The sequence below is a fragment of the Antedon bifida genome, chromosome 6, assembly GCF_963402885.1.
Source record: "Antedon bifida chromosome 6, ecAntBifi1.1, whole genome shotgun sequence".
In the NCBI taxonomy this organism is placed as follows: Eukaryota; Metazoa; Echinodermata; class Crinoidea; order Comatulida; family Antedonidae; genus Antedon; species Antedon bifida.
In genome coordinates, this window is record NC_136231.1 from 18,392,898 (window position 1) to 18,419,169 (window position 26,272).

Below are 26,272 nucleotides of genomic sequence, written 5' to 3' on the forward strand. Positions count from 1 at the left end.
ATATAATAGTTTATTCTGCTCTTTTCTAGTTTCAAATTCCATACCTATATATATGAAGCAACTTTACCATTTATAAAGAGGGGTGTTTTACATTTTCCACTTTCTACTCTTTAAGGAGATTATGTTATTGTTTGATTATCCAGGTAAGTTAGGCACAAAATATACTAATCAGTTTGGATACTAAAGCAAGTTTGTTTTGTTTTGGATACAGTCACTTGACTTGTGTTGAGAGGAATATGATGAAACTACTTGGAAAGATACCCTCCATGTGTATGGATGTGTGCAGTAGCAAAAATACAAACTCTCTATATACCTTTGCATGACCTTGACTGACTATTATAATAACCATCACCACAGTCCTGTACACAACTGTCACCCAGTGTAAAGAAGCTATCATCAATGCACTGATCACAGACACTGTCTTCAAGCCCTGGTAAGCCATAACATGTGCCACAAGATGATGAACAATCTGAAAAAAAAGCAAGATGATGATACAAATCATAATGTAAAACAAAAAAAAACATTCATTTCTTAAGCTCTGTCTACACTATCAAACTTTATGTGACAAAAATGTGATGTGCCCATATATGGACATGATGATGTCATATCACTACCATATTTGGGTATATCACTACCATATTTGGGCACATCACACTATTTTTGTCAAACTAATTTAGTGTAGACAGAGCTTTAATTAATGGTCGAATGTACTATAAATTGAATAAATATTTTATAAGACAGATTATTAAGATCTTTGATTAAGATATTGACACAATTTTTTTCTAAAAAACAAACAGAACAGGTCTATGTATAAAATACCAATATTACTTATGCTAAACATTTGCTGTCATGCATAACTTTAAACAAAATTAAAGAACAGAAAAATGTTTTGATAGTCTTCTGAAGGTGAACATCCTTCTCGCTACCTACAAAAAAAAAGGTTACACTGATTGTTTTCATGTTGTTTATTCCAAATTGCATTACCTTGACAACTATCAAACATATCCAGATACTGTGTACTAGCACATCCATCAAAACACTGGCCTCCTTGTGGGCTATTAGCTCCACACGATTGACAGTCACCAGTACCTGCCCCACTACAGGTATCACAACTAGCATGGCAATCTGAAAGAAAAGCATTTTCGATGTGTTACTAGTTATGTCATGTTAATTCATTGTGCTCATGTGTGGACTTTCGGACATGGTTGCTCAGTTGATTCCCCGACACAGTTTTGATGGATTCTAGATTGAAATGATGAAAGACACAATATGTGTGTTAAGCTCTGTCTAAACTATCAAACTTTATGTGACAAAAAATGTGCCCATATATAGACATGATGATGTCATATTACTACCATATTTGAGCATATCACTACCATATTAGGGCACTTTTTTTGTCAAACTAGTTTGATAGTGTAGACAGAGCTTAAGGTTGTAAGGTGCTAGGCCATCCCAAATGCTTCCCATTGTTCTGATGTCCAGAGACAACTGCCATTGATAATGGCAACTGATGATATAGCTGTTAGATTTAGTTTGGTTACAACAAACTCCTATCAAGGGGACAAAAGTGAAAAGGCAAAAGGGTCCACAATTTATGAAGACCTGCAGCTCTATTTTTCAAAATTTTCTCAGCTCAGCCTCAACCATGGTAGGGCTGGTTCTGGAGAGTTACATATTTTGTTTCATCTATCCATTTTCACCCAGAAAAAGGATTTGCATCCATTTGCTTCACAGTGTCCCCTTAATAGAAGTTACCCTTGAATAATTAATACCAAGTAAAATGTTTTTTCAATATTTTAAATCGATGTACTGCAATATAATATGCTTCATCATTGTTGGAACATATTTGAACTAATTTCAAAATGATGTACTACATTATAAGTGTTTAATTTCATTAGCATTTTCACATGGATGTCTATTCCGCAAGGAGATGACCTAGACCCTTAACAACTAATAATGCTTTTCCCAAAACATGCAAACTAATCTAGTATAATACAATGTGTATAATAAGTATACGAACATGGTTTTATATGTCTGTTATTCTTATTGGTCCTTATAGGTCATAGGTGGTTTTTTTAAATTTTACTTTTTTAAGCTAAACTTTTATAATGTTCCTGTATAGTATTTCTGGTGTCAATTGCATCCTTTTTTATATATAATTACCATTGGTTTTATACTTTTATACAAATTTTAATATTGAGAATATTTTTGAGTATTACCCACATTTTTTCCCTCATCATTTTATGAATATAACGGTAAACATCATCACAAATGTAAGTTTTTTTACAAAGAGTTTATTAATTCTTAATTATCATGATTAAAATTTAATTTTATACAATTTTATTCATGCAAAAAAAACTGCAACAAAAAGTCCAATTTGGTTCGGAAAAAGCCTTTGACATCACATATATTTTCTAAACTTAACCCAATCTGCAAATAACAACCATATTTGTACCTAGCTATAGTAATTAGCATCTATCTTAATGTACAGGTAAATACAAATTTCCTTTGACCTCCATCCAAAAACATTTTAATAATGAATTAATTTTCACAAAAGTTTCATTTTCATTTATAAGGGTACACCTGTAACAGGTACGTTGTTCAAAACAATTATCTAAAATGCATTTCCGGGAAATACCTGTCTATATTACTTTTATCATTCCAGCCTAGGTATATTTATTCATCAATTAAAATCATACAAAACATTTTTACTGAAACAAAAGTATTTACCCTCATATGGTATACGAATGGTAGGAATCGTTTTGCTATGTGCTTTATGTATGGACATGATGATGTCATATCACTACCATATTTAAGCATAGCACTACCATATATGGGCACATCAAACTTTTTTGACACATAAAGTTTGATAGTGTTGACAAGGCTTTAGCATTATACACAGTTTTCTATCAGATTTAGGACTAAATAGTAGCCAATAGGATAATAGAAAGCACAGTATGTTTATATCTATAGTACAGTATATCTTGAAAATAACTATATAAAAAATATATAGTATATAGTAGCCAATCAGAATATGGGAAGCAGAGTATATTACATTTATAAAATACTGTGTTTATCAATTTGTTGTCATATATTTCCTAGAAAAGTATGACCTAATTTACTGTTTCCATGTAAATTGAGAACTATATATCAACCAATCACAAGCAGAGTATGTTTATATATAAAAATAATGCATTCATTAATTTGTTGTGATGAATTTCCTGGAAATACCTGTCGAAATAACTGTTATCTTAATTCATATTTAAATTGTATGCCAACAATATTCAAGCCAATCAGAGAGTGAGAAGCAGAGTGTTTGATACGATTTAGTTTGCATTTTAACAATAACCAATCAAATTAAGAGATTTCATGTGTTTACTGTTTAATTTATCAACTTCATTAAAGTTTAGATTGTTTTTAATTAAATTTTACTTTCCATAAAATCCCAAAGGTACACTTAAATATAATTTTGTTTTTTAATACTAAGCATTTTTTTCTTTGTCTAATACTGAAAAAGAAATGAATAATAATAATAAAAACAAATAAATACATAATTAAAATATATCCCTGTGGGTTCATTCACACTTTTGCTAAGAAAAGAAGAAAATAAAAAAACAAAAATTCCCAATCTAAGTGAATGATGTGAAATCATAAAATATTTATGAATTTAAGTAAAATACTTTAGTATTTAATGGAAACATCTCACATCTCATGGGTGAATACAGCTACTGAAGCATGATTGCATACATGGTTGATAAAGTTTGTCTTAAACTTACCAAAACATATGCCAGAATCTTCAAACTGTCTAGTATTACAGGAACGAGCACAGATACCGTTCTGTAATACTAATGGAGACCTACAACTGGTACAGTCACTTGGAGTGCCACCGGTGCAGGTTAAGCAAGACGAATGACAAGCTAAATGAAACAAGAAAGAAAATAGTCAAACTCTAGAAAAACAAAGACACCATTATTTGTGCATATTGAAAACAAATAAATGAATGATGAAAATGAATTATTTAAAAAAAAAAACAAAACAAAAATTTCCTATGAAGGATGGAATAAAGTTTATCTGTATCTGTAATTTGTGTGAGATAGTTTCAAGGATTGTACTTTTATTTGTATATATTTATAATACTATATGTTTTGATATATTTTGTTTGTTGGGTGGGGGGGGGGGGATGGGAAACATTTAAAATTGAAATGTATTTTAAAAAGACTGAGTCAGAACCTACTAATAAAATCAATACTGCACAACTAACTTTCAACCAGATTACACTCGTTAGAGTTCAATTTTTTTTTAGTATTTCATGCTAGATAGAGGGCAGTAAACATGCTATTTAGTAAACATTTCTACTCTACTATGAACAACTCAACAAATGAAACCATAAAACTTTGAACCAATCAAAGAAAACTATTTTATTAATTTGATTAAAAAAAAGTATTACTCACGATAACATATACCGCTAGGAGTTGGGAAATAGTTGTTTCGACAGCTATCTACACAGGCTCCCATGATGCCATCATTTGGTGGCAAGGATTGGAGAAGTCCACTCACTGATTTACAAGATGTACACTTGTCTGGCCCTAGACCTAAACAGGTACGGCAAGAACGGTGACAAGCTAGAATAATAAAATATCAAAATAAGTTTCACAATTTTTCACAAATATGACTTGTACCTATGAAATCTTACATCATGAAACTGACAAATTAGCGGAGTATGTGAATAAACAACAATGTTGGCTTATTTTCAAGAATGATTTGAATGATTATTAAATGATATAGACAGGGTAGAGTGACATTCTTCCCTGTGATATTAAGTATAAAAACCCATTATAATTATGTTTATTCTAACAAATGAAAACAATCAACAGCAAAATAATTACATTGTACTGGACTTATTTTAGAAATCTTTGTAGAGGCCACAGGAAGAGAAACCTTACCAAATGTCTGCACATGGACTTTCTTAGCTTAGTGAGTTTATTAGAGTCATGATAAAAATAAAGAGTCATGATAAAAATAAGGATTCTTGTGTACAGTATGTAAATAAATAAGTTACATTGAGTGTCAGTGTTGGCACCGGATTTTTGAGTTTAGATAAAACTATCTCCATAATTTTTTACTGGGCAGTCAGGGAAAGTTACTGAGTTGCTAAGTTATTGTGGTAAGGTTGGCCCATAAAGCTCTGTCTACACTCAAACTTTATCATGTGACAAAAAAATGTGATGTCCCCATACATGGACATGATAATGTCATAACACTATCATATTTAGACATATATCACCACCATATTTGGGCACATCACAATTATTTTGTTAAACTAGTTTGATTGTAGACAGAGCTTTACTAAAAAAGTCAGTTTATAGCTAGTCAATGGCACACACTTTTCTGTCATACAGTTACTGTAAAAATGTTTAAACATATTGTAGACATGACAAGAAAAAAAAAGAGTTTAAGTGATAGACAGAGGAGGTTGAAAGGCTGGTCAATGGGAAGGCATAAAATCAACAAGTATTATAAATGTCTATCAAATGATTAAAAAGGACTAATAATGAAGGAAACATTAATCCAATAAAAACAGGAGATAATTAAGAAGGAATGACTTGACCTCAAAATATTGATATCAAAACATGTTTAATTTCAAATATATCTATAAAAAAGCAATGTTTCAATCAGGGTCGAGCTTGAAATGGTTAAACTACAGAATACCCATTCCCATGGGACCCTATAATGAGACACTTTCCTGTGAAATGAATGAGGGGAAATGTATATTTTAACACTAGGACAAACTCCTATTCAGGGGATACTTTTATAAGGGGTCACTTTGTTAATTTCCAAAGTTATACTGTACTAAAATAGAAACCTAAAAATACTATAGTTTAACAATCTTAAAGTGAAGACTTGATGTGTGTAAAACTCTGTCTACACTATCAAGCTAGTTTGATGATAAAAAAGTGTGTGATGTGCCCAAATATGGTAGTGATATCCCCAAATATGGTAGTGATATGACATCATCATGTCCATATATGGGCACAACACATTTTTTTGTCATAAAGTTTAATAGTGTAGACAGAGCTTCATACATGATCTCAACCCACTTACCATTGCAAGCCCCTTGGTCTTCGTAGCTACCATAGGAACAGTTAGCCGCACATCGGTTATTTAGGAGCACTAAAGGAGCTTCACAGCCTCTACACTGGTCAGCATCGGGTCCACGACAATACAGACAACTAGGATGACACGCTAAGAAATATATATAATAATAGAAATTAATAACATCCATAATAACTGACATACATGCCTTGAAATAGTTGTGTTCACATTGGCAGTGGTTCAAACAGTAGAATATCATTTTAATAATTGCTTATCAAAAAGAAATGTTTAAAATGGCTTTAAATGTTTATGTATAGTACAACCTATTAAGAGATCTAAAAAAACACTAATAAACTGGGTCGAAACAACTATTTGTCAATAGGATCAACCTAATAATATTATGTGGTTAATGTTTTTTCAATGTAATCTTAATAGATTTACAAGCCCTGGACATTTAGTGCCGTTGCCAAGTGTACATACAATGATGGCATGGTATGTTTTTCATACAATTCTAGCCTAGAAGAATCAGATGTAAACAACAGGATGGTCACCTCAATATAAAACAGAACTACTTAAATTAATTGGCTAAAATTTTTTTTGATTACTGATCAAATCATTAAATATATTTAAAGATAAATTTGTGAAGATGTGTGACAGAGAAAAGATAAGAAGGAGGCCCCAAGAGGGAATTAAACAAGGAAGGGACCTGGAGATGGGAGGGGCTTTAATAGTCTAGAGGTATTATTACGGAAGGAGGCATAGGGTAAAGGATTATGACGGAAGGGGGCCTGAAGTGATGGATTATTGATGACTACAAACTGACAATTAATCACTTCTGGAACAAAAAATGATGTGTTCCCATGAGAAATGTCTCTTGAGAAACTTTATGTTAAGAAACACATAAAAAAGCACAATATTCAATAAGAAAGTTAGAAATGCTTGCCAAAAAATTATCTACAATATACTTTGCATTTATTTTTCATTTTAAGATTTTAATGTTTTCATCTGATTTACATCATATTTTTTAAATTTAGTTTTATTTAAAAAAAGGAGAATTATTATATTATAATGTCGAGTACTGTATTAAAAAAGACATTTTATTAAATATTGTAGTCATAAAACAATGTGACATTACCTACTATCATGTCCAATATATAAAGTTTAATCACAACAGGTGGGTGGCTTTGATCGCCATGCATAATGAGATGAGGAAGTTCTATATTAAGGCAGGATTGCAATAAAATTGAGCACAACTGATAGGGATTAACAAATGACACTTATCAGTCTTGCTACTTTCAATCATATGCACCGGAAAAGGTGCAAAAATCTGGATGGAATCAATTTAACAAAGATCACCTTTGATTCAAAGGTAAATGTTTTAAAAATAAACCAGACAATTTTGTTGAATAGAAGAGTGTATTAGTCATCTTGCCCAAGGCAAGGAAAATCGATTTAAATAATAATTATTATTAAATTATCTAATATTTTATGTAATTTCATTACGGAAACAATGTGAGTTTAGTTTTAATATTTCATGTCAAAAAAGCTTTTGTTTGTTTTATTTTTTGTATTTGACAAAGAAAGTGTTTAAGGTAGGCACTGTTATCAAAATTCATGAAGAATATTTGGGAAAAAAATTATTCTGGATATGACAGTTTTGTTGATGATGTCACTGGTTTATGGGGCAACTATACGTACATTCACATCGAAGATCGCCAGCATCGTAGAACCTTACGCTGCACGTCTTCACACATATGTCGCCTTGGAGGCGGTATCCATCAGGACATGTACGGCAACGAGGATTGTTATGGTAACAGGTTGAGCAAGACGCATCACATTCTATAAATATTTATCAGATTAATGCTACAGTATGTTTACAAGCCAACAATATAACAACAAAGAAATATATCTCAACAATGGTTTTAGAAAGAAATAATTGTTAATGTATGACTTATCAATCAAGGGTAATAATAATCATCATCATCAAGCTATTATATAGATTATAGATGGCCGAGTGGTTTAAGGCACGGCACTGTAATCCATATATTTCAGTAGTATATTGGTGTGTGGTTAATTGTTCCAAGATCTACTAGTGTACACTATATTGAGTTAAAATCCTTTTAGTAGACGAGTTAAAAAGGTCTACTAAAAAAACTATTAGGGCTACTAAACATAGAGCTATTTCTACTTAAGTCTACTTAAATCTTTTTTTTTCTATGGGTTAGGACGTGTGTGTGTGTATACATCTAACAAAATATTTGTTTTTATACTAGTTTCACACTGTCCTTATCCTGGGTAGAAAATGGGCATTTGAATCTCAAAGTTACAGCATGTTGCAATATCTAATTTTTTTTTGTATTTGTCCTCCACTTAATGAGAAAAGGGCTATGTGTCGGTATATTCGATAAGCTAGGCACAAAATATTAATTAAATATTAAATTATATACAGTCAACTTTTCCAATACCAGAAACCCTTAGAGTGGCTTAATAATTTTGGTTTTCTCTTTTCTGTTTTAATCTCTAAAAATAAATTAGGACCTTTTGACCTCAAGAGGGGGAGAGTTGTACTGTACATATATTGCAGATGTAGGAGAGAATGAATAAAGCATTTTGTGCAACTTACGCATACAAAGTACGCCAGACAAATAGTAACCATCACTGCATTCAGTAACACACTTCTCTCTTCTTGATAAATACGCAGAGTCACTGCAAGCTACACAGTCACCTTTTGTTGGACCAGTGCACTCAAAGCAGTCTTGAAAACACTCTGAAAGAAAGATTTAATAATACTATGATAGTAAAATTATAAGGATAGTATTCATGAATATAGTAAAATACTTTTGTTGATCTTCCAGATTTATTTTTTTATTTTACAAAATATTTTTTATTTCATCATGAATTTGACCAGCTTCATATAGATACAAATAGAGCAATAGAAAAAATTACAAAATAAAATTCTGTATATAAAACTTCACAAATAAAATCTAATTTGTCACTAACAGGGGATCTGTTTGTGATTGTTGATTTAATGAGAAAGGATCACAAAATAAGTAATTGTATTTGTTCAACAAAAAAATCAAGAAATTAAAATGTAGATATGACATTCTATCAATCGTTTGTACATGTCTTCTTCGACTCTCACATCGATAACGATGATGGCCTCTGTCATAGTCCGAATAATAAGTCTCAAAAACAAAAAAAATGGAATTAAAATTCACTGAATGAAACTCCAAATACATACCTCCACATTCTCCATCAAGCTGATAAAAACCAGGCCCACATGTAGAAAGACACTGTCCCCACTTAAATACTAATCCAGTCTCACATGCCATGCAGTGAAATTCAGTGCCAGCTGAACATTCTGCACATGAACTATGACAGGCTATTGGGGACAAAAAAATCATCATTGGTTAATACAGAAATTTAAATAACAACAGTAACACAGTGTATTACATTGGAATTGGCATTATAGGTATTAAAATCTTACTCTTTAGAAGAAGAACTCAAGAACTCAATTTGAATTCCCCATACATAAATAAAACATTCAAACAATACACAATAATAATGACGTACGTAGACAAGTGTTTTGTGTAGATGAGTAAAATCCACGACCACAACGATCAACGCAGTGGCCATTTTGGATGACTTTTGTTGAATCTCTGCAGGACGTACATCCAAAGCTGTTACAGTTGATACAGTCTACATCACATTGAACTGAAAAAAGAAGACAGAGATTGAAAATCTTTTCAGGTTTCAAGACTTATTTCTAAGGGGTTATATTGCTCTTGTCTTCTTTGTATTGCAGAGATCTTTATTTTCCCAATAAAGACTAGAATAAGTAAATATCAAAATCAGTACTCAAAATGTAGGAAAGTCAATTTTTACACAATGTGAATTTAAAGAAGAAAATAGAATTATTATCCCAAGATTTTCTAAGGTGTTGATTATCACGGCTGTCATCTATCAATAAACGTGTTAATTGTAAGCAAGACACTCACTAGCTTCACACCGATGGCAACATTCCCCAGGCACCAAGACAGGAACAGTCCCTAGTTCACATGGGGGACAGTCAGGTAGGTAACAAAGGACTTCACCATTCACACATCTACAGATGTTACAGTCATCGAACTGCCAGACATCTTCATTCTGCGTGATAAATGACCAATATGATAAAACTTAACTTTTAACATTTTAACATTTAAACTCATACATTCTGGTATTTGCATTGTAATATACTCACAGTATAAGTGACACCATCAAAGAAGCAGACTCCGTCAGGTTCACTACATTCTGGACAGCAACGTCCAGCTTGGTGTTTTAATACTTGACCCTATCAAATAAAATATGTAAATATGATCAAACAGACATGTATTTATGGGCTGGCCTAAATATGTCTGGGTTTCCAGGAATGCTGGTATTCTGAATGTGATTTTAAGGAATTTGGAGAGAGTTTTGAGAGAATCTTATAATAGGAGAGTCAGTATAGTCCATTACTATACTAAAAGTAATCAGTGTGCAATTGGCCATACATAATGCAAACAAGTTTATTTATAGTAAATTAATGATTACAGGGTGGGCTTACACCTGTATGATAATACAAATAGACATTCAAATTAGCATACCTGTCTACATGTTATACGATCACAGTCTGTCTTATAACAGTTGACAGTTCCGCGACTACATATACAATATTGACATGCTGTTACATTCCACATATCTCCATGGTATTTAATACTTTGATCATATTCACAATAATCTGTAAACAAACAAAAAGTAATGATAAATAATCATTGTAATATTATAATAGACTAATATTTTTACAAAATTTGAGGGTTCTTTTTATAGTACTTTGATATTAATACAAAAGATTAATTACTTATTTCAACTTTGTTTCATGCACATCCAACACCAAGTAATTTGCCAATTACATGATGGATAAACAATATACAAAAGTATTATGTCAGGCTTAGAGATTGGTAAAGAAATAGTTGTAAGTTAAAACCCCGTCCCTGTCTGAGGATTAAACCCTGGACCTTGGGACGGGAAGGCAAGCATGTTACCACCAAGCTACACATCCACTACTTTGTTACTCCTTAAACTCGATAATGAAATATTTTAGCATAGTGTTGATACATTACGGAATGTAAATCTAATTATTCCTTTCAATTTATTATTTACCCAATGTTTTGATAAGCTGTAAGCCCACTTTATTAAGTGTAATGAATGTACTGTAAGTGCTTTGCGTTTCTTCTGAAGCATTCAAATGATTCAAAATGTCATTAAATGATAAAGCACATCCACAGATAACCCAGCTTTTCCCAGACGACATGTCACTTTTATCTTGCTGGGATATGATTCACAGTATTTCATGTCACGGGAGGGGTGTTTAATAAATCATTCGGAAAATGTCATGGGAAACGACTGAAGGCCATTTTCCTCTGGATAATTTGATATCTGTTGCAAATACCATAAATGAATGAAGCTAAGATTCCATGCTAATTTGAAATGGCAGAACAAATCAAAATGGTATATATGCATATATATAAAAGAAAATGGTGTTTTGACTTGATTTTATTTATTTAACATGCAAACAATACAATACAAAAAGAATCCATGAGGTTGAGCCGTGTTTACCAATTACACTGAAGTGAGATATTTCCCCTAAAGTATTTCACTTTAGTGAACAAATATTCACAAATTTCACTAAAGTGGCATTCATTTTGATAGGTGAATTTTAAATGTGAAGGGTTATTGTTTTTCTAATAGCCTATTATATAAGTGTGATTCCATAATGATAAAGTATCTCACTTAAGTATTTCTTTATTAGGAGAGTATTAAAATCTCTAATGGGTGCTTCAATTTTTTTTTATAAATTATTTGCTATTTTAACTACTGTACTAAAACAGAGACAGCTTGCTATCTCTATATCAATAACCTCTAAGGATGTAAACAAAATATCTTCTACATTTCCAATGTCATCTGCATGGAAATTTAATTAACCATTCCCAAGTGCAGATATCTAAATATTATTATTTTTCTATTCAACAAGTTATCCAGGGATTTGGAAAATTAATCACTAATTCCCTAAGTAAAAGATGTGGGATGTCCTCCCTACAGCATCTGTTAAATGTATTTTACTCAATTATCAACAAATTACAAATCTAATATCCCAAAATTATGAGAAATGACATACAAGAAATTCTATCCTTTCTATTAACAGAGATAAGGAATTAAAATCACTGTTTTCATCCTTTTGATACAGAAATATGTTTCTGTTAAATAACTTCAAACAAACAGTTTTCTAACAGTTAATTACTTTTAGACACTCGAGCTCAGTTCCCATTTGGACACAACCTAACAATGCAAGTGTATTAATACAAGTGAGTTGACCAATCACAGTCAGTTTGGATAATCCATCACATCGTGGTCAAATTACTTGCATTGTCTTTGCGTTGCATCCAAATGGGAACCAAGCTTAACACAAATCAATGGCTGTTTTATTTGAGAACACCAATTAACATACTGCCAAAAAAATGGACGTAATTTATTCACACACCATCAGATTTTTCATATTAAATATTAGCAATAAAAAAAATAAATCGTTACCTTCTGCAGGTACACATTCTGCACAGCATTCTCCTTCTCGTACAATTCTCCTTTCATTCTAAAATTACAACAAAATTCATATATTATTGAGAATAAAAAAATACCTGTACTAAAATGAAATAAATATCAGATAATCATATTTCTATATATACAATTTGTGTACTACTATATAACACAAATCTGGAAAAAATTTGTATTGGAAGACATATTTGAATTATAGCACTTAGTGAAGCTCTTGTTTTTTCACACAAAATTATATAGTTATACAGTTATAATAGATTTCTATGATGTTAATGGTTAGAAATTTAATAAAAGGTTGTTATCATTGTTTAAATATAACCTTTAAAAGACCCCTTGATTTACATATATTTATAACTGTGTACAAACATCAGTAACTGTTTTTGTTTAGATACTCTATTTATTAAAACTGATTTATCAGCTGCCCTATTGATATTGAAATGGTAGCAATTCGTAATTGATTTTTTATAAATTCTAAAGTCTAATTTATTGTACATGATACAACATATTTTGCACTAATGTTGATTAGTATGATTTACAACAGCAAGCCTGCTTGCCAAGATTTTTACAGGGAGGTTCGTTTTCCACAAAAAAGGCAAATATCATCCTGGCTAGTTGGGCCTAGCCTATAATTTACCATACTTTCACTGTAATCTCTAGTTTGAAAATGGCACTTCAGGAAAAAGGAGGACTTGTTTACAATGCGTTTGAACAGGGTACTGCAATTGTGGTCTGTACATTTATGCAACTGAGGTGATGATAAACACCTAGAGCAGCTTTAGCCTATTAGTACCTTTACAATATTGTGATTCCCAGGCCTAACTATATTTTCTGATATTGCCAATTAACATAAAGTAACTATTCTGCGACCTGAAAATTAGCAAAACTACTTACGTTGTTACACCGCCTTTCGTAGCAATCAAGTTCTACACATGATATTGATTGCGCTTTACATGAGCAATGATTACACGGACTGGTCTGCCAAACTTCATCCTCAAAGTAAAGTGCGCTATCGTGTGTACAGGGTGGATTTTGACACTCCGGACAACACTGGCCATCTGGAACTACCATCAACTGACCCTATCAATACAAAATTACACAGTTTAATGTAGATTGCAACATAATTTTTCAAAATGTTCAATTTAAAGCAACGTGGCATAATTGGTTTCGGAATACTATTTATTGGTATTGAAATAAATCTCAAAATACAAGATATTTTACTAGAAAAATACCAGTAGATAAACTATTAGTCTGGAAACAAATAAACAAAATGAAATTAAAACTGATTAAAATGCATTTATCAACAAACTTAAACCATAGAGATACTAATATGCTTAAACATACAGCAACACCCTCCCTTTGGGACACCGCTAGTAAGAAGACAACTTATTAAAGGGACAGTCTCCTGTAAAACGAAAGAGGGGCAATGTCACTATTTAATAGAAAAGTATTAAAGGGACAGTCTCCTGTAAAACGAAAGAGGGGCAATGGCACTATTTAATAGAAAAGTATTAAAGGGACACTCTCCTGTGAAACAAAAGAGGGAAAATATATATCCCTATTCAGGAGACACCTTTGTTCAGGGAACACCCGTATTTAGGGGATATCACTATTTTTTATTCCTGAAGGTACACTTTACCCTTAGTAGAGGTTCTTCTGTATACTGTAACATTAAAAAAAAATTTAAAATAGAACTCAATCATCACGATTTGACTTAAGCAGTGGAGACAATTTAATTCCGAGGTCAAATAAATTCCGAGAACTGCCATTAAAACGTACATCAAAATTTGTATAGATAATATATGTCAGCACTTTCATAACTCCTCTATGACTCAAAGTGTTAAAAAATAAGAAGTGCAGTAGTTGTTACAACCGCTAATTTAGAAAACGCCAGCTAATGTCGAAACAACCGTTAATGTAGAACAATCCACCGCTTATGTAGTAAAACCTCCAGCTTATGTAGAAACACCAACAGCTTATGTAGTAAATAAAAATCAACACCAGCTAATGTAGAAACAGTCAACAGCTTATGTTGTAACGAACATTTCCTCCCAGCTTATGTAGTTACTATCGCCAGCTAATGTAGAACATGTTATATATTTTACAAAAATGTCTATAATTCATGTGCAAGCATCGATCTTTACTTAGCTATCAGTCTTTCCACCTCTCGTAAGCGACCACCTCTCTTAACGACCACACCTCTCGTAAATGACCACCTTTTTTAAGGGACCACGACCTCTTTCTCTCTATTAAAGGACCGCTTCTCATAATCGACTATCTCCCGTCACAACGATCTCTGGTAAGAGACCACCTCTATTGAACGTCCACCGTTTCTATTATTAAGGGACCACTGCTTATAATAGACCACCTCTCGTAAGTGATCACTTCCTCTCATAAGGAACCGCTTTTCATAATCGACCACCTCTCTTAACGACCACACCTCTCGTAAGTGACCACCTCTTTTAAGAGACCACAACCTCTTTCTCTCTATTAAAGAACCGCTTCTCATAATCGACTATCTCCCGTTACGACCTCTGGTAAGTGACCACCTCTATTGAACGACCACCGTCTCTTTTAAGGGACCATTTATCATAATCGACCACCTCTCGGAAGTGGTCAATGATAAGAAGCGGTCCCTTAATAGAGGTGGTGGTCCTTTAAAAGAGGTCGTCACTTACGAGAGGTGGGGTCGTTAAGAGAGGTGGTCTTTTAAAAGATTCGTCACTGACGATTATGAGAAGCGGTCCTTTAATAGAGAGAAAGAGGTCGTGGTCCCTTAAAAGAGATGGTCATTTACGAGAGGTGGTCGCTTACGAGAGAGGTGGTCGATTATGAGAAGTGGTTCCTTATGAGAGGAGGTGATCCCTTACGAGAGGTGGTCGACTATGAGAAGCGGTCCCTTAACAGAGATGGTTGCTTACGATGTGGTCGTTTTAGAAAGTTGGTTGCTTACGAGAGGTGGAACGACTGATAGCTAAGTAAAGATCGATGCATTTGCACATAAATGAGACATTTTTGTAAAATATATAACATTGTCTACATTAGCTGGCGATAGTAACTACATAAGCTGGGAAGCAATTTTCGTTACTACATAAGCTGTTGACTGTTTCTACATTAGCTGGTGTTGATTTTTATTTACTACATAAGCTGTTGGTGTTTCTACATAAGCTGGAGGTTTTACTACATAAGCGGTGGGTTGTTCTACATTAACGGTTGTTTCGACATTAGCTGGTGTTTTCTACATTAACGGTTGTAACAGTAGTCCTTTGATTTCACAGTTTTTCCTGTCAGAACCTGCAAAATTATCAACATTTTCAAACACCATTTTATAACCACTTAGAAATCAGAGTGGTTAAAGGGCAGTAAATATTTGGAGAGAAAGTTATGAGTCATACTGCTATAATGCTGTCCCTCTTAACATTCAACATTATATGAACTGATATTTAAACATCAAACTAACTACTAAAATGTTCTATGGAGAATTCAAGTACAACATTAATCTTTATTGTAAACAATGTTAAACAGTTTGGTGAATATGATAGCCCGCATGTTGAGTTTAAAGTTACTGATGAAGTGTATGAAAAGTAATATACTTGATGTACTAGATTTAGAAAGTGTTTATTATTTCTTATAGATGGCATGCTGATGGTGAGGAAGATAGAAAAGTGAATGATGTTTAAATGAGAGAAGAATGAAGATAATAATTGTATACTGTACCTACAGTAGTGCCAAAGTAACAATAGACATATTTAAATTCAGAGTTAAGCTTGAGGACCAAGAATTAATACCTTTAACATTTATTTAGCATTATTAAGGGACTGTTCAGACATATTAAGTTCTGGTTTTGTATCGTATAGGAAGAGAATCTTCAAATAGAAAATGTACATCTACTACAATTCAGTAATTCAAGTAACAAGGGTGTAGATATACAGAAACCCATTATTCTTGATAATAAATAAGGATCTGCAGTTTAACTGCTGAAATAAAGGCTTATAAATCTGTTTAGTTAGTTGATGTTGTAGACAGTGTTTATATAGCAGCAACTGTTTCACAAGACAAAATACAAGACCTACTGTTTATTATTTTAGATTTACAGTTTGCTTTTTCTTCCTACTAGTTCATATCAAATTTAGCCGCAAAGATTCAATAAAACTGACCAACACAGGAATGCTGGCTGGTTGGAATAAATTGAGTGATGCGTATAATATGCTGAGTATCATTATATATTAATAGCCTCATCTTCTGAGCCTCAATTTTAGTAAGCCGCGGCCAGTATTTTTCCAAAAAAGGGACAAAAATCATCATTAGCTAGGCTACAGTAGAAAAAAATCACATCTGCTTTTGGTCTTTAGTTTGAAAAGGGAACTTCAGGAAAAAGGGAGGTTTGTTTAAACATTTGAACATAGATGTATAAAGTTTATAATTTTATACCTCCATGATTTGAACCCCTTGGCTATGGGCTAGGGGTAAATGTATACTACAGTTCACACTTTGTTGTAAACTTTTACCTGAAAATGTGTGAGTTACATTGACTTTGCGCTCAGCCATAATCAATCAAATTTTAATTTAAAATCTGACAATATAAACCACAGTATTCTTAGATATGAACACAAAGAATTAATGGTGTTTTTTTTCTTTTAAACAAACGTTCAAATCAATTTTCATCATCTAATCCTCTTAATTAGTAAAAAGAAGGATTTAGGAATATAGAAATTGATAAATATAAATGAAGAATCTAGTAGAGATGTCGCTGTAGTGGATTCAAGAGTTGATTAGGGAAATCATTAATTTCTAAGGAAATTAGCATCATTCCATTTCTATATTTAACGATTTATTAAAGTAAGTAGGTAAATCACTCAAATGAAATTCTCATATGATAATAATTTGTCTTTCTTTTAGATTTAGGTTACTTAAAAAACACTGATTAAAAGTCTTAAATAAAGTCTAAAGCAATAACACTATGAATGAAATGTGTAAAACCTTAAATAGATCAAATGCTTTAGGCCACCATGGTGTCAACGGAGTTTGAAGGTACACACTGGTTCTTTTGGACTTCTTTTACCTGAAATTATGTAATGAATCTTCTGATATATTCCACACAAATTTACTAGCAAAATATCATTTCAAGCCTTTGGACATTTTTTTTAAAAAGCTAAATATAAAATATGAAGAAAAAGTAGGTAAAATTGCGTATCATTTCTTACTGAGTCATTGATCAGACATATAATTTGGTGTAATTAAATATTGACAGCAGAAGATGTGAGTAATATCAGAAAGATTATCTTAAATATTAAGATAAGGCTTTAAAAAAAATATTAGCGAGATGCTGTATCTATTTGACAGATGAAAACATTGTAGATTGGTCAGCAGATAATTTACAAGGGTGTCAATATGGTATAGTTCATGCTTATAGTGTATACTGGAGCAGTCACAGAAAAAAGTTCTTTGACAATCGGTAGATGCCCTAGCCTGTGTAGTCATAAGCTGGCATTGACAACCTTGCCCTAATAAGAGATCTAGTAGTAGGCCGGTAAATCTGCACAATCTCGGATAAGTAGCCAGGTGTTATATTGTGTTGTGCTGTGTATGAAAAGATCAACACCTTGTATTCAATTCACTGTTGTGATTCTTTTTATAAATTGCTTTATAACTTAACTTAAGGGAAAAACCTTACAAATTGTCGGGCTAGACACAAATATGAAACTTAGGGTCCGCTATAATGTTATCAAATTTACGTTTGTTGAATATCAGCTACGATACTCCTCCTTATTATTTTGTCCGTCTATCTCAGAATTAAGCATAGTTTATAGATAAGATTAGAAAAAACACAATAACCTATTTAGAGCAGTTCTGACAGAAAAATATAAACAAGTCTAGAATAATAACAAAATTTAATGTTATTGTCTGTGATATAAATTGACCTAAATAATGGTAATAATATAATAAAGGCATCAGACCAGATTGTTGCTAAGTCATTCTTTCTAGCAATTGTAAACACCAATCATAATTAAGATGTCATATTTTTTTAAAGTATTTTACAGGTCTTAATACTGAGCCGACTGATTAAGGGAATTCCCCAAGAAGCACAATGGATTATAAAAGGAAATCCTTCATATAAATCAATTATTGTTATACAATTTATGAAAATACTTATATTATTATGAGTTCTGGAGTAATATCTCATGGGATATTTATTCTTTTAAACCAATGGAACAGGTGATCCAGGGTATTGTAATAGCTTCAATTGAGAATGATTCCATGAAGATAGCGGCCTAGCTTTTGCCATAATATCTACAACATTAGACAAACAGGTGGTAATGATAAAGGCAAAGCAAGGGCCGACCTCAATGTCCCAGTGAATTATGAAATGAAATATTGGCGAATTGTCAAAGGATAACTGCCCTAGGATATAGATGACCTACAGTATGAAATGGATAAGAAATATATAGAAGTGTAAAAAGCAGCAGAAGAAGAAGTGCTGAAAGCGGACAATGAATCAACACAATAAAAAACTCAAATTCAGTCATAGATGAGCTAGCTTTAGGTATATGTTACAGTTTTATGGTACTTTGACACATCCTGATTCGAACCTAGGAGCCTGAAATTAGCCAGAAAGTAGCTTCTGCACTAGGCTAAAGTACCACTAAATAGAGAGCCTTTGATTTGCAACAACCTGTCAAGTTTTCTAAAAGTTAAGTTTTCCCCGTTATGAGAATTACACCCAAAAATGTTAAAATGTGCATCAAGCTTGGTTCCCGCTAGTACGCAACGCAAGGCAGCAGACGCAATGCAAGCAAGTTGACCAATTAAACGTGACTGTTCGAATAATCCATCGCTTGAGATTGGTCAAATCATTTTGCGTTGCATTACGTCCTTGAGTTGCATTCTAGTGGGAACCAAGCTTAATACAGAATCCAAAGTCATCACCTGGACTAATAGACAAAATTGGGTCCGACCACTTGACATAAATAGCCAAAGCCAAACTCAATGTACATGAATAGTACCTTCATATGACGTAATAAAGGTCATAGGTTGTCACAAGCTCATTAATGTTGTCTAGCACTTTAAATCTGATTCTACTTACTGTTGGAATATTATGTTCTAGGAACATACATATCTACTCTAAACATGGACATGTAGTCAACTGTACTTTGATAACGATATTTTTTGTACATCATGTACAATTTCTAATACAGGAAGTAATACAAACAAAATTAAATTAAAAAGATGAATTGATTAACATAGCATATTCATTAATATCATAATTTTTCGCACATATACATTAATTTGAACATTATATATCCCACAAATTGATTCTTGGGAAATATCGTTTCCCTATCATGTTAACACAGTTATAAGATAATTACCTGCTGACACGATACTGGCGGACAATCTGCGACATAACACTGCGTTGTTCCGTCGGTACATTTACATAGAGCACATTTGGCAGGACTCCAGGATTGCCCATGATGGTACTGTTGACTCTGATATGCACATGGTCCTAAAAAAGTGTTGGAAAAAAAACAATGATGAATCATTAATTCTGACAATTCTAAATGTTCCTTGTCAAATTTAATAAGCGTTAAGAGTTTTTTTCCGCTTTTCAGAATTATTTTTTTTACCATTGACATGTAATAGTCATTTCCCACACTGTAAAACATTTGGTTTTATACAAAGAGTTATGTTTCATCTGATTTAATTAATATGTGAACCAAGGTAGAAATGTTTGGCCGATTAATTTTAACAGTTTGGTATGTAGTTGTTTATTTTTTTAAGGACTCTATCTACAATGTCTATGACTTGAAAAATGGTGTACAGTATTAGGTGAATTCAGGCAGAAGAAAAATGGAGTTGGGTCAAACTTAAAAGATAATACAGTATAACCTTATTCGGTTCACCAGCATTAATTTTCTAATATAATGGTAAATTAACATTTAATTAACATTTATTAACCACTTACTTCCGACTTTCACACACTGTGGGCAGCATTCACCATGTACATTTTGCATTACCTCATCAGCGTTGCACTGAATGTTGGGGCATGTTGAATTTCTACATTCTACGACTCCATTTGTACAATAACACGTTGAACAAGGGGTTGGGCTCCACTGAGAATTATCCTGCAAAAAAGAAAGGATTTATGTAATACAGTAGAGCCTTTATTAAGGGGACAGCTTCAGGGCCCAACAAAGTGTCCCCTTATTAGGAATGTCCCCTGATTTGGGGTTGGCCATAGTGTTATTAAATACATAAAAATTTCCCCTTAATAAAGGGGAGGGTAGACTGTTCTACTGTAGATGGATGAACATGGTAGAGCTACATCATTTCAACCTACAATAATGTGAATAAAAAAATCCTTTAATGATCCCCACTGTAATTAGAAATGAGGAAATGCAGTAGCCCATCCCCTTACAGTAATTCTCTTTTTCCCCTCTCAACCCTAACCCTGAGCCCACTATAAAATATGTTGCTATTTTTGTGTAAATTTAATTTGAATCATTTACAGTTCAAAATACTTTGAACTTTAGTCATTGGTACTCCTGTCCTTTTCATTTATAAAATTTAAACCATAAGGTGATAATATGGATAACAGCATGAAACTAAAAATTATGTATGCTTATAGTTGTTAAAGTCTCTGGTATGGTCTTGCAGAAGAGCACATAAATAATTTATACAATTATTATCAATTTTGCAATACAATAATGTTTATTGTTCATATTTCCAGTATATTTCAACTGAAGTCAGTAAATCATCTTCTTACCTATGAAAAGAAATATATTATTTAAAAACAACACTTATATTTCCAGATGTGGGACAGCAAATTTATTGAGCCAATGGGATACACTCTTTTAGAATTATGACAAAGTGTTTAGAAGTCTGATACCAATTGTTTAAATTTATAAAATTAAATAGGTTTCACACCTTTCTATAAAAAATATGATGTTGTTCCTGTTTATTTTGACAGGTTAACATTCATCCAGGTATTATAATCCACATCATCAGGAAATAAGGAGTTCCTTCCCTTGAATATAAAATAGCTGAAAAGTGAAGTGCCCTTCTTGGCCACTAAAGGATGTCCTGGATGTCTTAATAATCATTCCTATCTGTCTGATTTTAGTAGGGCTTCAGAGTACCATGGAGAAATCATTTCTCCATGAGAGTACCTAGTACATTTGCAGGATACAGATCGGTCCTTGTGTAGTACCTTTTAAACACAGGATTATGGGTGCCAGTACCATGATCCTATGTGACTTTCTAAACTGAGAAAGACCCTGCTACATCATGTGATTTTCCTATATATAAACACGTCTAAAAACATGTCTTAATATTGTTTTCCCAATATGCTACTTTACTTGATTTTCCTTATCTAAAACATATTGTGGTTTTCCATGTACAGTTCCTCTTACAGGATATTCCCTCTCTAATAAATGGTTCTCCCTGTACTATATGTTCCTCTATCCCCTTAAAACATATTCTCTTCTTATTCTTATGGGATCTGAATCCATCTCTCTGACAAGCTTTTATAAGGTTCCCTGTTCCAAATTCTTTCCCATGACACACGCAACAAAACCTGCCTTTTCTTAATATAATACAGTTTGCACTAGATATACTAAAGAGTCCGCAATTATTAGATTTAACTGATTACAGTAGATCTACAGATAAGTCATTTCTGTAACACAATATCCATATTATTACGATTCAAAAATTGTGACTTAAGAATATAATTAAATTAAATGTCAGATAGATAAGTGACACAAAATAATCAAATAAATTTTTGAATACTACTAGCTTTCACTCATATGATAACATCAATATTCAATGAAAAAACAGACCCTCTTTCTTTGGGGACAAACTTCTACTAACAAAAGAAACGGTCACCATACAAGTACATATTCGGCTTTAGACAAATAAAAGCATTTATTAGAATATCTGATCTGATTACATACGTATACAAGAACTCTTGGTATTTAGGGTAAGCACTGGTGCATGGACTTCCTATGTAGTTTATCATTACATATCATCAGTAACGATTTAAAGGATTAACTGTTGCAAGTAAATACTTTTTACTTTCTGTCCCTTTAAATTAATTGTTTTTTTCAATTCAATTCAATTTCATTTTATTTCGGAAATATCATCCATATAAATAAACTTATAAACCATAAAACTAAACTTAAGTATATAGAATGCTTCTCCATCTACAATACATTTTGGAGTTATGGAGCATATGTTTGCAAACACAAGCAACAAGGATGTTACCACTATTCAACATACGTTGCATGAAACTATAGGTAGATTTTCGCATGTACTCGTTAAAGGAAGGAACACCATGTTCAATAAACATTGCACTGGCACTACTACTTCTAGAGACATTAAGTATACGGCGCAGAGCATTATTGTAGCATACATTAAGAGATCTAATATTCTTCATACGATAGTTACACCAAAGGGCTGCACAATACATATTAATACAGTAAGATCTAAAGAGACAACATTTAACATTGGTAGAGCATTTCATAAATTTACGATTGAGTGAGTTGCTTCTAATACACAAAGACCTGTACTGACTTTGAATGTCGGCCTCATCACTGCAATCACACATAAGAATATGACCAAGATAGGTACCTTTCTCAACATAAGCAAGTTTTTTACCAAAAAGTTTAGTAATAGAATTACCTTCAAGTTTGCAAGTACGAGGACAGAAACGCATACAAAAAGATTTCTTATCATTAAATAAAACATCATTCTTTTTAAACTCAGGCAGTCAGACAGAATGTCACTGAGAATGGATGTAAACTATGCTGATTGAAAACGTTCATCAACATTAGCTAGGAATACAGTACCTGTATATTATCTTTATAATTATACAATTCTTTTACCCAGATCCAGATAGATGTTTTTTTTATTTGTGGAAAAGTTTCATCCGATTTTAATTAATTTTTATAATATAACTTTTACCTTAAAATTACATAATGTAATTGTATTTACTGTATATGGATGTGTATAATCCTGTACTCTAGTAAACTATCATACAAATAGTCTAAATCCCAGACAGACTTTTGGTAAATCTATTGTTGATGCAATTAGAGTATATCACACTCTCTAATTTTCCCAAAATTACGAGTACTAGCATATCACGGTACTTATTGTCAGATATAGTGTGTGGCCAGTATCGGCAAACAACAAAAACGTGTTAATGTTACTTTTTTCTTTTTATATATAAAAAGCAATAAGTTTAGTTTTTAATATTTCAGTTTTAATAATGCGTGTGCTCTCTCTTCTATCATACATACTAATTAATAGCCTATGGTCAAGTTTTCATCCATTCACTGAACTAACCTTCTATTTATTAAATTTCACAAAGGGTCAACAAGTATAAGGAGACTGTGGTGAACCTGAAATGAACCACCATCAGCAAAAAGGTGTGTATACAGTATTAATGGATATAAAATGTCAGTCTCAATGGTCTGATAGTTTCTAAAGGCTTTTAGCTTGTTATTCAGGTGTGACCCACTTCTTGTACCTCTGTACCAAGAATTACAGGCTTTGATGGGACCGACATAAAGTATGTTTAAGTAAATGAGAAAATATTTCATTCAATACTATATGTTGTTATTCTTTGAAAACGTAATTTTATTGGCACTCATCAAAGATATTTATAGGAATTGGAATCAGAATAAATTGTCTGTCTTGTTGGTGGTATTGGCTATACCACATTGAAACGCCATCAGATCACCAAATTAAGGCAACATTCCGCCAGGAACTTAAATGGGAGACTGACTAAGAATATCACATGCTATAGAGACATTTCAGATAGCAATATCGTGTAAAAGATTATTTGAATAGCATGTAAGAAGAGACATGATGTTGAAATCTGTATGTGGCATATTTACATTGCTTGCTTTACTCTTATTGCCTTGTCCTTCGAATAGGACATAAAGCTGCTGGTTTCATGTACATAATTGCTTATTTGCACGATAACAAACTTTGTACATTATTCAAAAGGTGTAGAAGATTGTCTCATGGTGTGTTGATTATGATACTACACTGGCACTCTGACAGAACAGTCTTGTACTATAGAAGTCACCAGTATAAAAGAAGTAATAAAACAATTTAGAATTCAACTGATTGCTTCAAATACAAAACTGCATCCAAAACTTACCCCGATTATTTCTCCATTATATTGGCATGATCCTGAGTTAGAAGCACATTCTGGACAGCAATTGTTTGGTGCTATTCTAAGTTTCTCCCCCTAAAAATGAAAATGAAATGTTCAGTTAATGACAAACATTTAAAATTGGTAAAGTAGTAGGCATATTGTGTAGTGAAGAGAACAATGGTTAAATAGTTAATAATACTGTAACTGCTAATAGGATTATTCATTAGCTCGACAAAAATAGTGTAACATTCTGTATAAAAAAGGCCAAAGCATCAATAGAGATGAAGGCACCCACCAACTCAGTCACATTTATGACCCTCTCTAGAGGTCAATCTGTTTAATGACATATTTCTCATTCTTCTGAAAAAGCTGTCCGATTAGTACAGCGAAACTGTCAATCAGGTGAGTTTCACTAATTTTCGTTTTTTTTCGAAAAGAATAATAAATTTATGAACATCTAAAAACCACATGAACATTTTTAATCATTCTGTATTTAGGATCTGTGACTTTCAGGTTGCACTTTTTCATGTTCAAACTCAAAATAGCGTCAATATGAAATGTGAAATTTTCATAAAAAATTGTATAAATGAACCTTTCAAGTGGAGAATTTAAAATAGCAACCATTTACATGAACTACATTTATTTAGAAAGTTTTCAGAATCTCTTAATATTCAGTATCTGATTTGAGAAGCATTATTTATACTCTATATAACTTAAATTTGCTATCCTTAGTTAATAAATATAACTAGGTCTACATTTACAGGGAGGGTGAATGTACAGTTAGGCCTATTCTACAGGGAGGGTGAATACTCTAAAATAGGCCTACATCGGGGAATGGAAATTAATGTTGCGACACGGTACAAAAAAAAAACATTATCAGTAGCAGATACACTTTTCCCTAGGTCAAATATAGGTCAAAAAGTAATGTGGAAGTCTCCTGCTCAAGTACATAGACTTAGTAGTTATATTTTTAACTCGCAGCCATCTTTTTAAGTATAGTCTACACTAGGACACAATGCAAAGATGTACAGGTACATGCAATGTAAGTCATTTTGACCAATCACATGTGAGAAATCGTAAAAACTAAAGCTGGTTTGTGTTTCAATCAAGCCAGGTGTCCTCAATATAGTGATATGCCTGGATGCATAGCGATTTTATGGCCTTTTGAAACAATTTGAGTTTATACAATAAAATATGAATTATTTAGTTTGATCTAATAATTACAAAAAATATTAGTTTTATAGTAGTGAAAATTTTAAAATAGATTCTTCCTATAAATTAAGAGTTATTTCTCTAATAAACTTTTATTGGCAAGACTAGTATGGATAATTAGTTTTAGGATATACTGTACATGGATATTCACAAGTACATCCATAACTGTTCAACATTATGCCATTA

The 26,272-nt window shown here is 32.4% G+C and overlaps 1 protein-coding gene across 1 annotated transcript in view; it reads right to left on the reverse strand.

The window, feature by feature from the left end:
* Window positions 1-26,272, reverse strand: part of LOC144844472 (extracellular matrix organizing protein FRAS1-like) — an 81,496-nt gene that overhangs the window by 27,803 nt on the left and 27,421 nt on the right. Inside the window, exons 5-21 of the mRNA XM_078701409.1 lie at window positions 24,878-24,967; window positions 20,678-20,837; window positions 20,085-20,218; window positions 13,612-13,797; window positions 12,700-12,757; window positions 10,716-10,849; window positions 10,334-10,423; window positions 10,092-10,239; window positions 9,667-9,807; window positions 9,335-9,475; window positions 8,717-8,860; window positions 7,792-7,932; window positions 6,103-6,243; window positions 4,452-4,622; window positions 3,777-3,917; window positions 985-1,125; window positions 314-469 (exon numbers count right to left, since the gene is read on the reverse strand). Of these exons, the coding sequence (XP_078557535.1) occupies window positions 314-469; window positions 985-1,125; window positions 3,777-3,917; window positions 4,452-4,622; window positions 6,103-6,243; window positions 7,792-7,932; window positions 8,717-8,860; window positions 9,335-9,475; window positions 9,667-9,807; window positions 10,092-10,239; window positions 10,334-10,423; window positions 10,716-10,849; window positions 12,700-12,757; window positions 13,612-13,797; window positions 20,085-20,218; window positions 20,678-20,837; window positions 24,878-24,967 (2,317 nt within the window). The remainder of the gene's footprint in view (window positions 1-313; window positions 470-984; window positions 1,126-3,776; window positions 3,918-4,451; window positions 4,623-6,102; window positions 6,244-7,791; window positions 7,933-8,716; window positions 8,861-9,334; window positions 9,476-9,666; window positions 9,808-10,091; window positions 10,240-10,333; window positions 10,424-10,715; window positions 10,850-12,699; window positions 12,758-13,611; window positions 13,798-20,084; window positions 20,219-20,677; window positions 20,838-24,877; window positions 24,968-26,272) is intronic.